The following is a 12,268-nucleotide window of genomic DNA, read 5'->3' on the forward strand; positions in this document are numbered from 1 at the left end:
TTTTCTAACAGACAACAAAGTCAGCATTACAGCTAAAGTTGTGAGAGATTGCGTAGTGGGGGGGGATACAATGTAGACTCAAAATAGTTTACAGAGTAAAGTAAAATACATTAAGTTTTTTACACTTAATACTGTGCTTTAGTTCATCATAGGGGTGTTTGCTTCCTCTAAAAAGGTTGTGCAAGTGTCAGGTTTGATTGAACTAAGGCTGGCTAGATACTGTACCACTTCACTCAACCCTCTTGCTCCTTCTGAAAAGGCTATTTCATTTCATTTCCTCTCTTGGCTTACTCTTCCTAAATAATTCACAATTTAGCTATTTTGCCCTTTATAAAATGTTCTTTGCCCTTTATAAAATGTTCTTTGCCCTTTTGAGCAAAGTTAAGTCAACTAGGCATGTACGCAGTTTTTACGTACTGGACCGTATTCTAATGATGGAATATTGTGCCACATCTACCACTGATGTCAACCAATACCTAACTTCACAGCGGGCATGACATGCAATAGTTTTACGTGATTGTTATTAGTGTAGGTTCAAAATCCTGAAACAGTTTTTTACTCACTTGTGGTATGACCTTAGTATCAGACAAACAAAAATAACAAATACAAAAAGACAGAAACATTAAAATTCTAATTGCTGTCTGACTGACAGGTTGCTCCAAAGCCACACCCCTTTACCTCTCACATTGTTACCTAGTTAAAAGCTCAACATCAGGATAGCAACAGGAAGGCTTATGTGGCAATGACCACTAAAGAATATTCAGTACATAGTGGGCAGTACAGAGTCTGTTTCACCTTAAATGCCCAATGCAGCCATATTTTCATTTCAATTAAAATCCTTAGTGTGTAAAAAAGAAGTACCTTCCTGCTATAGGTTTCCATTAAAATGGACAAAAGTCATTTTTTATCAAAAAACTATCAAGAAATAATTTTGTGAGGACTTTCTGGGAGTGGTCTGAGTTGGGAGGGGAGTACTGAAAACTAGCTGTTATTGGCAGAAAGGTTTGGAACTCCTTGTTATTGGTCTATTTACCTATTCGCTGCATGAAACACCAAAGAATGATGAAACTCCTGCACATGCAATGATTTTCAAGGTCCTTTGTAAATTGTATTTTCAACAAGCAACTTTCAGGAAATAATGTATAATAGTTCTCTTCTCAAACTTTTTCAGTGTTAGTTCCATGTGCTGTAATACAACATTATATAACAAAGGAAAAAAGTGGATTTTGGCTGCACTGGGCCTTTAAGTATACCCCTAAGCTATTTGAAAGGGAATCAACAGTTTGTACAAACTGATGGAAACTGCTTTGGGACAGACCTATTTTCTTAAACATACTGCATACAGATTTATGTTCGGAGGACAACGACTAAGGTTCAATTTGTCATGGAGCTATGACAGCTATGATAAAGCTGGAAAATTAGAGCAGCATAGATGTAGAATGACTTATGCCTTCAGCCATTTTAGAAAACAAAATTCACCAGTCTGTCACACTTAGCGGTTCTCCAGAACCAGGCCAACCGATCTAACAGACACACCTATTTTGGACCCGCACGGCAAAGCGTCACCGAAACAAAAAGTACCGTGGTTTTCGGGGGAAGGTCCTCCAGCGGAGGGAGTCGGTTGTGTGGGCGGGGCGGGGCGGGGGGCATAAGGCAGCAGCCGGTCAGCGTCATGACCCCTGTTTCTCCTGGACCCCGGCCTTGACCTGCAAGCCCTGGCAGGCCGACTGGGAGTTCTTGCAGCGGCACCCCGGGCGGCTGGCCCGGTCGTAGCACTTCTGCGACAGTTTGACGCAGCCCGTGGCCGGCAGGTAGCACACCAGGCAGGGCAGCAGCAGGGACGCCGCCGCCATGAAAGACCAGCGGGCGCAGCAGTGGGACTGGCGGCAGGAGCACGGCCGGTCGGCGCACGAGCCCTCGTCGTCCTCGTCCTCGGTGCAGTGGTAGAAAATGGCCTTGACCAGGCACATGCAGGTGGCCGAGTCCACCAGGCTCTGCACGGAGCACAGGCACTCCTGGTTGCACACCCAGCAGGAGGGCAGGGTCCGAGGCAGCGTGCACTCTGTGCAACGACACTTCCCGCACGTCTCGCATGGCAGCGAGTGCTTCTTGTCCGTGGCCGCGGCGGCGCCCCGGGCCGCAGCCTTCGGGTCCAGCGGAGTGGAGGTGACCACCTTGGGCTCGCAGCACGGGGCCCCGGGCGCCGCCGCGGAGCCGTGGTCCAGTACGGGCGTGGGGGCCGCGTGGTCCAGTAGCCTCTGGTCCGACGACGTGCTGCTGCTGCTGCTGACGGAGCTGGGCCGCCCGCTGAAGGAGATCCAGGGGTGCGTGGTGGCGTCGTGCGGGTCGCTGCGCGCCAGGCTTGGGTGGTGGGGGGCTTCTAGTAGGGCCTCGTTGGAGCCCCTGCTGGCGGCCTTCTGGCTGGTGGGCTGCTGAGAGACCACGGCGGGACTGTCGATGTAGTCGTTCTCCGCGTGGGACGACTTGATCTGGTCGATGGGGAAGATGGTGAGCGGGTGCTGAAGCCGTCCGTAGGGGACCCTACTGTCCAGCAGTGGCTGGGATATAATGGAGGAAGACATCCCGGGGATGTGATGGGGAACCCTTGACTCCATCTGTGCGGTTGTGTCCCTCATGCAGCAAACGGAGAGCTCAACATCTATCAGTCCTGCGAGAACAGAGAAACAACCGTCAGCCTCCCGGAATAGCCACCATTAGTACACAAACCCGTGTCGAACCCGTGGCTCCAGGTGTCAGTGGTAGTACAAGATGTGTCAGTATGGAGTCTTACAGAATGAGTCTTCCGCACTTTCTCATGAGGAGAAATACCACACAGCTGACACGATAAGCTGAATTGAGCTCATGCCAAATTTGATTTAGACAAAGAGAGGCCCCATAGACCAAAGGACCATTCAAAGATTCAGGAATTAGATATAGCAGGGTTTTTTTCAAATTGTGCAACATCTTTGGTGAGTGGACAAAGATTTCATACTGAATTTTGTCTGTTTTTCTTAAATCTTGCATGTTAGGACACAAGACAAGACTATACAATACTGGGAGTACAAGCCTGAGGTAACCTAACTAACAATTATTTCTGCTAGTGACAAATAACATGTTTCTCTGTACCCGTCAATTAGTTAGCCAGGTATATTTGATAAACATCCAGAAAAAACGGATAATTTCCTGATTCATTAAGAAAGTTAATGTATGTTGTTTTGACTGTTGAGTTCATTCAACCAAGCCTTTATAAAGCTTATCTTTAACCGAAAAATGAAATATACATAATTTCAGGATTTTTATGCAAGCTAGCTCGCTACTTGATCCTTCTTTGTAGTTTACCTCTTTGATCTTTACGAGAGTGGGATGCTAGTTTTGAGAGTACAATATGCGTGCCAAAACAGACTTACAAGCAAGTTTTCCCCCGAATGAGTAAAGCAGACAATAAAGGCACCTATTCTACTTCACAGTTGGCCCACAAAGCACAACCATTACTAATAGGTGGGTAGGGGAGACAGGGGCTATGTGTTCCACAGTGTCAGTTGTAAGGCCTCACAACTTATATGTAGGAACTACATGTTCAATAAACAAATATGTTGTTAATTCCTTTACATACTTGTAAAGTTTTAAGAATACCCATGCATTTTTTTGGTTTTCCTAAATTAGATATTATATGTGTTATATTTATCCCTGGTCTCCCCCAGCTACTATGCTGTAGTGTTGTGGGCTTCAGGCCTAGATCTGTGATCAAAGTCTCAAAGTGAAAATCCATGAAGTATGAAGACATTTATTAGTTCCATGAATACATTTAGGATATGTAGTGAAAATGACATTTAAGGTATTGTATCAACTTAGTAGAGTATTTTCATGTGTTGATGAACAATACTGTAATTATTTTATTGATTAATAGGGTTGGTGGATAGTTTTTCCACACAAATTTACAGTAAATTTAATTAGTTGTGTAGCTGGCCTGGAAACAGAATATTAATGCATTAACCTGTTGCTACATTACTGGCAAGGGACAAATGCTCCACATCTAATGTAGTAGGCTACCTATTGAATTCACAGACTGTAGAGTGTCCCCCTCCCCTCTATGTGGATGAACTGAGTGATTAAACCGGAGGCGAGTCGACTCACTGCACTGGTTAGAATGACAAAATAAAGGTCACGTCTGACTAAATATTTATCGAAATATGATGAAAGCACTTCATGTGACATAGACCTTATTAACAGTAGCTAAATCGCCTAGAGAACATAGACTCCTTTTTTAAGTGGCTGAAGTGTGAGCGACTGGTTTATGGAAGAGGGGTAGTTAAACGAAACCCCGTCCATTTTATTGGACAAACTGTTTAGTTGATTTAAGTCGTTTTTTTTTTTTTAAAGGAATAATTTACAAAACCACCTGACATTACACACTATGTGCCAGCTCGAGCGCAGCAGTGAAGCGTCGTGCAACGATCCTCGATAATGCAAACGGTGAGCAGTGACCGTACAACTCCGTAACTAATACGTTATGCTATGTTGCTTTAACTACAACATTTCTAAGACGTGTATAAACGGCGCATATAACGCTTTTAAGAATGAACAATGTAAAGTCAATGAAAACAGCGTTTATGCTCGTTTTATTTTATTCGCTCTCATGATTATTCTTCTCTCGCCCTAACCTTGCTACGGATCCGTGGTTAGTTATTTACACAAACTGCAAATACTGGAACAGCTTGTTGCAAAAGAGCCAGGTTTTTTACCCACGCAATTCTCAACACTGTATATTCGAACATGATAATCGAATTTAACCAAAATGTGATGGGTTACATAAACCCCAGTCGCCTATTCCGAAAGGATATATTTGTAAATCTGAGAGAATAACTTACTTTTCCAGACTAGCAGCGCGTGTATCTGTTGAGCTGGAGGACCGCATGTATATTCCAACAATATTACTCCCAAGCAAAAAATAATAATAACACCCAGCAAAAAATTCTTCAACACTATCCACTCGATCCGTACTGCGGTGAGGACACGGTCTTTTTGATACGATGTTGCAAGTACATGGAGAAATGGGTTTTTATGAATGGGAGGGTGAAGAACGTACTGCGCAGATGCCTTGACAGATTTTTTTGTGAATGGGAGGGCAGAACGACTCCGAGCTCAAATGCGGGGGTAACATTTTTATGAATGGGAGGACTCCGAATTTCATTGCGCAAGCGTGATACCAAGATTTCATGAATGGAAGAATTGGGAGCTTTTCGTCACAAGAGCAATGTCTGAGAGGATTACATGAATGAGGCGGTTTTGTGCCTCACGCCATGCTAGTTATTTATGTATGCATTCACTCATTCATGTTTCCCAAGCGGCCTACGACCTGAAAAGGAATGCAAATGTCCGAATATTTAATCTCATGTCAGGGGGCATCGCGATCATTTAAATGGGGTACTGGAAAATATATATTTTTAAATTTTAAGAAAATACAGATTTGATGTCGTTTAGAGGGAACATATTGTTGTGTATAGAAAAGCAGCGTACCACTATGGGGATCGCCATGAAATGCTATGCAAAAAAGCTTTGTATCGAAATGAAAACATCTGAATGAGTTTGTGCATTTCACATAAAGGGTATGCCATTACTTAAGCAGGCCTGTATTTTGTTGATCATGATTGAAAGAAGGTGGTCATTTTGTACAGATGCTGCTTAAGTCGTGATTCTATTTATTTAGGTATTTGCTTTCTCTCTTCACTGCAGTTGCAGTCGAGTCGATGCCGTGCAAAAGGCCATGTTATGACGCCTAACTGTGAAACGCATGCAGGATTCACAAAAGAACAGGATGTTGTTGATTTGTACCGAAACCACAAGAAGGAAATGAGTGTGAATTTCCTTTTTTAACATCCCACTGTCCGCCCTTCCCCCACGGATAGCATGCAGCTCCCAGCTTGTGCCTTTAAAGCTGTCAAAGGTTAATAGTCACCCACTACATTAGCACAGATTTCCATGACAACATCACCTACATGTTAACACGGCCACATTGTAGGCTTTTGAGGGCTTGGTCGTGGGTAAATAAATAGGCAATGCTTTGTATTTATTTAATGTATTTGAGACCAATACAGCATTAGGGAAATAGCTGAGTGTTCTGTAAATTGTGAATTGGTATTTACCTGACTCTCCTTCCCAGTGTGATATCTTTTCTATTCAGCACTAATGACCACATACTGGAAATTGGATTAACACAAATCCTAAAAATAAATAAAGGTCCTTTACTACTCCAATTGTGTCTTTGGACAGTAGTGGCACTTGGCTATGGACTTCTGGCCTGGTGGAACTCTTCCAGTGAGCACTCCCTCATTCTATCTCTCCTCTCTCTGCCGTTCTCATTTGTTTGTCTTTCTACTTTTTTTTTTCTCTACTCTTTTTTTCTTCTCTCTCTCTCTCTCTCATTTTCATTCTTTCTATTTCTCTCTTTTTCTCTCACTATTACATTCTTTTTTTGTCCCTCTTCTCTTTCTTTCTTTCTCTCTCTTTCCTTCTTTTTCGTTCTCTGCAGCTGTGTGGCTCCCAGGCATGGGTTGCACAAACTGCCTGCTGAATTGCAGCCAATATATTTGTCAGCGTGGTCATCAAGGCAGACAGTATATGCATGAAATAATCTTTCTATCCTGCCCCCCCCCCCACACACACACATCCTCTTGGTGTACAGAAGACACTTTTTTAATAAACAATGATAGTGTGTTCGAGGTCTGACACACTGACAATGTGCAAGTAATGATGAATTCCACAACAAGTTCCTTGCATTAAGGCAGAACTCAAACATGGAGTCTGGTAGCTTCAAGTTCTCAAATATTGACTTCCTGAATCAGTAGAAACAGGTTTTTTCAGAAGGTGTGTTGTGTGCACAGGAGTGGAGAAAGGTCTGTGGTGAGAAGTGGGAAGGGGTGGAGCCTGCGTGTGTATTTTTAGTGTGTGTGAGTGCGCGCGTGCGCATCTAGCCTACACACAAGCGCGTGTGTTCCTGCCTTTGTGCCCCTGTGTTGGTTGCCATCATAATTGTAAATGTCTTTTATGTAACAGTAAGTTTGCCCGTACACATCACCTCCAAGTTAAATTCAGAAGACACGCGATGAGCCGTGCCATTTGGAAAGTAAATCCGAGTGTAACATCTGATGGTATTCACTGAACCTGTAAACATTATGTTCCTTTAAATAACACTAGGGAATGGACTGTGAACCATTATTTAATTGGCATTGTGATTATTATTGTATATCTATCCAGCCTGTGGTATCTCCAGCACCATCCAGTCTCAAAGATCGTATTTGATGACGACTGTTCTTCCAACTCATTTTCTCATTTAGATAGTCCGGAAGTTTTTTTGCATGACTGCCTCATATAAAACATCATCCAATGTCTGGCCCTATTATTTACCTTGATTTATATCTTTCTAGATATCAGTGACTACCATCCAACTGAAGCACATAACAGAAAATGATGAGTGCAAAAATTTGCACCAGTGATACAATTCAAGGTTGAATGATAGACTGCATCCACAGATTTGAGTACAGAATGAGGTATGCATTTGTAGTAAATCACCATAACGTACTAGCGACATAAAAGTTGCTTTTACAATATATTTTCTATGCTGGCGTGACAGACTACACAATTTGTTTTTAAAAGACAGATTTTCATCTAACCGTATCCAAAGGTATTTGTTAGAAGCAACACATTCTTTAAAAGGAACATTTAGGTTAGTTATTTTGGGGTCATCGAAAGCTAGGTTCGGTGACCTATAAAATAGCATGTACTTCATTTTATTTTCATAATATCAACCTACGGTCTGTACATAATTTTTTTAATGGTTGGAAATCGGAATGCACGTGTGCAACAGCTTGTTTAAGAGACAGAGCCATAGCATATAATTCTGTGTAATCGCCATTAAAAATGTGATTCCCAGCCTCGGTTAAAAACACCCAATGATAATCAATTCAATTGACATTAATGTGGCCAGTGGGTTCCTTATGTGATTTAGCGTACCTTTCTGGAGAGATGGTGGGCGATATTCTCCAACAACTATAATATTTCAATTGTGCCCTGATTTTATACTTATGGTTAGGAATTCAAATTTCTAATGAATACAGATAGACTGAAGAAGAGAGACTGAAAGGAGAATTTTTTTGTAAATATATTATACCCACCAAGTGCAATATCTGCATCATTTGTATTCTTAGTTAACCAAGTTTAAGATAAAATTAGTACAATTGTGCTCAAAAGTTTGCATACCCTTGGAGAACTGGTAATATATGTAGCCATTGGTAATATGCAGCTCACTCAAAGAGGAACAGAAGGGTAAAAGACTAATGTAAATTGAATGCTTCTGTTCCTCACTCAAAACGTTCCTTTTCAACTTTTTTGGAAAGGAAAGAAAAAGGTGCAGTGGTCTCATAATTTGTTCCGGAGCTGTATGTACCAAAACATGAGTGAGCAAGCAAAACACATGTCTTTTATTTCTTATGGGATTCACATTCAACTGTAGGTTATAACAGAATGGCACAATCATAAAACAAACATGGCAACAAAGAAAACAATAACCCCTGTTCAAAAGTCTACATACCAATAGTTCTTAATACTGTGTATTGCCCCCTTTAGCATCAATGACAGCGTGCAGTCTTTTGTAATAGTTGTCTGTGAGGCCCCGAATTACAGGTGGTATAGCTGCCCATTCGTCTTGTGTCATGCAAAGTCTTTGGTCGTCTTGCATGAACCGTACGTTTGAGATCTCCCCAGAGTGGCTTGATGATATTAAGGTCAGGAGACTGTGATGGCCACTCCAGAACCTTCACCTTTTTCTGCTGTAACCACTGGAGGGTCAACTTGGCCTTGTGCTTAGGGTCACTGTCGTGCTGGAAAGTCAATGAGGGTCCCATGTGTAGCTTTCGTACAGAAGAATGCAAATTGTCTACTAGTATTTTCTGATAACATGCTGCATTAATCTTGCCATACATTTTCACAAGATTCCCCGTGCCTTGAGAGCTCACACACCCCCAAAACATCAGTGAGCCACCACCATGCTTCACAGTAATTGTAATTTAAAAAGCCACAGATGTGGGAAATTCACCTTTAATTGCCATTTTCACCTGTGTGTGTCACCTTGTGTGTCTGTAACAAGGCCACACATTCAAGGGTATGTAAACTTTTGATCTGGGCCATTTGGGTGATTTCTGTTGTCATTCTGATTTAAAAAGGAGCCAAACGACTGTTGTAATAAATGGCTTCATATGATCACTATCCTTAAATAAAATACTTTTTTATGCATGATCAGTCATATTTTCAAAAATCAATACCAAAATTTCAAAACCTCTGCCAGGGTATGCAAACTTATGAGCCCAACTGTAAGTCTTGATTAGATTGAGATACCAAAATGAATTTAAATTCCGTCTTCGACAATAAATTCCCTCTTCGACTGAAAACCTTTGTGGTCTTTTAATGTATGTGGATTGTTAACATGTAGAAGACTGCTTGGGGATTTATTCTTAAGTAACTTGTGTGGTTCAACTGTAATACCTTGTTTATGCAAGCGTGTAGTTAAATTATAGTCAGATAAATAAAATGATGGCAAAATTAGGTTAAATATTTTTTTATAATCCATCTGCTCATCTAAGGCAGAGGTAGAGCAATGGGACTGTACATTTAAGTAAGTGTTTACCCTAGCTGAGGTTGGTTTGGCCCAGTCACTTCCTCAAGTCTGCCTTGTAGTGTTGAGAAATCTCGAGCCACAGGATGAAGGGCAGTTATGGACGGCGTATGTGGGGAATGTGGGCATTTAGTGAGCTGCGGAGGACGTGGGAAGACTGGAGGCTGCATCCCACAAACCCCTGCGGTGACAGAAGGGAAGCCGAGCCCCCTAGTGGAACGTGACCCTTGACCTCTCTTCAGAGGGGTGACAGGGCCCCACCTGAACCCACACCCAGGGGACAGTCCAGTGCTGAAGTGTAACCTGTTGCTGGGTGGGGGGGGGGGCTTGGTCACGCCGCTCACATTCTGGGCATTCCACGCGTCACTCCGAGCATATATACCAGCGCCCCCTGAGACCTCACCCCTGTACCCTCTCATCCACAACAGAAAAAATCCCCTGGCTCGGGGGTCCCATCATTTACCCTGAAAGAGGGACGCCTGGCGCTTCATTCTGCCCTAAATGGGACTCCTCACTCAACTTGGACTGGGGAGCTACGAGAGGCTCGACACAGGTTTCCACAAGGACGCGGTGGGGGATCGCACTGCGTCACACAAACATCTAGACTGTTTTTACTGCCTCAGACGGCTCGGTCTGTGGTGAACTGAACTGGCCTGCGGTTGTCTGTTGGCCTGTGTCTGTACGGTGTGTGACCGCATGGTTTATATTCATCCTCGGTGTGTGTGTGGCTCCGCCCACTCAGACAGCCCAAAGCGGTCCATTTCGCTTCCCATCCTGTGGCGCTTGGATGGACTCCGGTCCAACAGTGGGCCGGGCCAGCCCTGCAGACCGTGCCCGAGGGCAGTAATTACATGGCTGGAATTATACATCACATCAAACAGTCATCAGGCGCTGGGAAATGGGAGGGGCCAATCAGAGCAGTGCGGCTGTCCCAAACCAACAGCATCACCTCGTGGATGACGTGAGGATGCTATTGGAGGTGGAACTCAACACCTGGGCGTACGGCTTTCAGGGGACCGCACGAAGACGCTCAAAAAGCTCTACTGGATAGCTAGACGCTTCGTGAACTGCTGAATGTGTGTCCAATGTGCGTGAGGAGCGCGCGATCTACCAGGCCCCGCTTTGACACGAACGAAGGATCCTGGGACCGTACTACAGCCGCATTGCGGTCATCCAGCAAACACTGTTACCCACGGTGACTTACGGGCCAAAGCGTTCAACTAAGCAGTCCAGTCTGAAACCAATTTCACCGTAAAAAAAATCCCAAATGCTCCCTGAACACCGGCGTTGCTACAGTCCTGTGAATCATCCCTGTTGTCATCCCTCTAAAACTGTGGAGCGTCATCGTCGGCCTTAGGCTTCATTACAGGACTCAGTTCCTGTCACTGAAGTAGGGCAGCGGAGAGGATGGGTGAGGCTGACCAGGGTGTGAATGGAAAGTGGGGGAGGGGGAAGGTGAGATGAAGCCAGAGCTTGGTGTGTGTGTGTGTGTGTGTGATGGGAGGAAGGCCGTCAGAAGAGAGGAAGTGACCGTTTAGTGCTCACCTCAGCACTTAGCCACTCCTGTCGCAGAGACACACTGACCTTCATTAAGCACCACAGCAGGAACATCAGCAGACAGTTCCCACCACCAGCAGAGGCTATATTTAAGACCTGATTCAGCAGAGCCAGTCCGCCTTGCCTCCAGAGCATCAGCACTATCCAGCCCCTGAGCGACTTTGCCGACTGGCTAGCTGCTAAAATAAGCTCCAGCTGGTAAGAGTACACTTCAACAGCAGCTAACCCACTTCCTGTGAGGCGGGAGGACTGGGTAGGGTGAGGGGGCGAAGCACTCCACTGTCGGATGTGACAGGCTGCTCTCTCTCTCTCTCTTTGTCTCTCTCTCTCTCTCTCTCTCTCCCTCTCTCTCTCTCTTTGTCTGTGGCTGATTCATGTTTTCGAAATGGTGCGCGAGAGTTGGAAAGGAGAAAATCTGAGATGAGGAACGGATTGACTGACTCATTTATTTTTGTTAGAATGTGTTCTGTTCCATGTCATCACAGAGTTGGTTTAGGAAAGGCTTCGATCCCCTCAGGTGAGATGACTGTCGCTGGGTGTTGTTGTCAACCAGGCACGTCTGACAGGCATTTCAGCCTGCCATCCTTCCTTCCCCGTCCCTCCCTCTATATTCACTGTGACATCATGGCCTCCATATCAATCAGATGATCTGGTTGAGCACGGTAAAGGGCGGCGGGTGGGAGCTGGTTTACCCAGGGGTGGAGTGGCCCCTTTGATCTGGGCTAATGAGCTGCCAATACTGCCTCCAGGACCACTTCCTGGGGCCAGCTGGTGGTCTGGGAGTTTGGCCACCTGAAACAACATGTAGCCCAGCCTTGCTTAAAGTGTCACCACCCCCCACCCCCACCCCCACCCCCCCCGGCCAGCCCAGCCAGCCACCTTTGTGAGGCAGAGACACAGGGAGAGTGAAGCCCCATTCTTCCCTGCCTGCCTGCCTGCCTACCCAGCAACCCACCCCCACCCGGGATAAACGTAGCCTCTGCCCCCCCCCCCCCGGCCGTGGGGCCTTCACCCCTCGTCCTCTTCCTCCCGCTGCCATTCGGG

At 44.8% G+C, this 12,268-nt stretch overlaps 1 protein-coding gene across 1 annotated transcript; it reads right to left on the minus strand.

Moving 5' to 3' along the window:
* Positions 1-254: 254 nt before the first annotated feature.
* Positions 255-5,019, minus strand: spry4 (sprouty homolog 4 (Drosophila)). Its single transcript, XM_010871113.5, has 2 exons — positions 4,869-5,019; positions 255-2,668 (listed from the first exon to the last, which is right to left on the minus strand). The coding sequence occupies exon 2, from the start codon at positions 2,634-2,636 to the stop codon at positions 1,671-1,673; it is 966 nt and encodes a 321-aa protein (XP_010869415.1). The 5' UTR covers positions 2,637-2,668; positions 4,869-5,019; the 3' UTR covers positions 255-1,670.
* Positions 5,020-12,268: the final 7,249 nt, after the last annotated feature.

The sequence above is a fragment of the Esox lucius genome, chromosome 7, assembly GCF_011004845.1.
Source record: "Esox lucius isolate fEsoLuc1 chromosome 7, fEsoLuc1.pri, whole genome shotgun sequence".
Taxonomy (NCBI): domain Eukaryota; kingdom Metazoa; phylum Chordata; class Actinopteri; order Esociformes; family Esocidae; genus Esox; species Esox lucius.

Coding starts and splice junctions, on each gene's coding strand:
- spry4 (XM_010871113.5), bottom strand. CDS start 2,636: ATGAGGGACACAACCGCACAGATGGAGTCAAGGGTTCCCCATCACATC.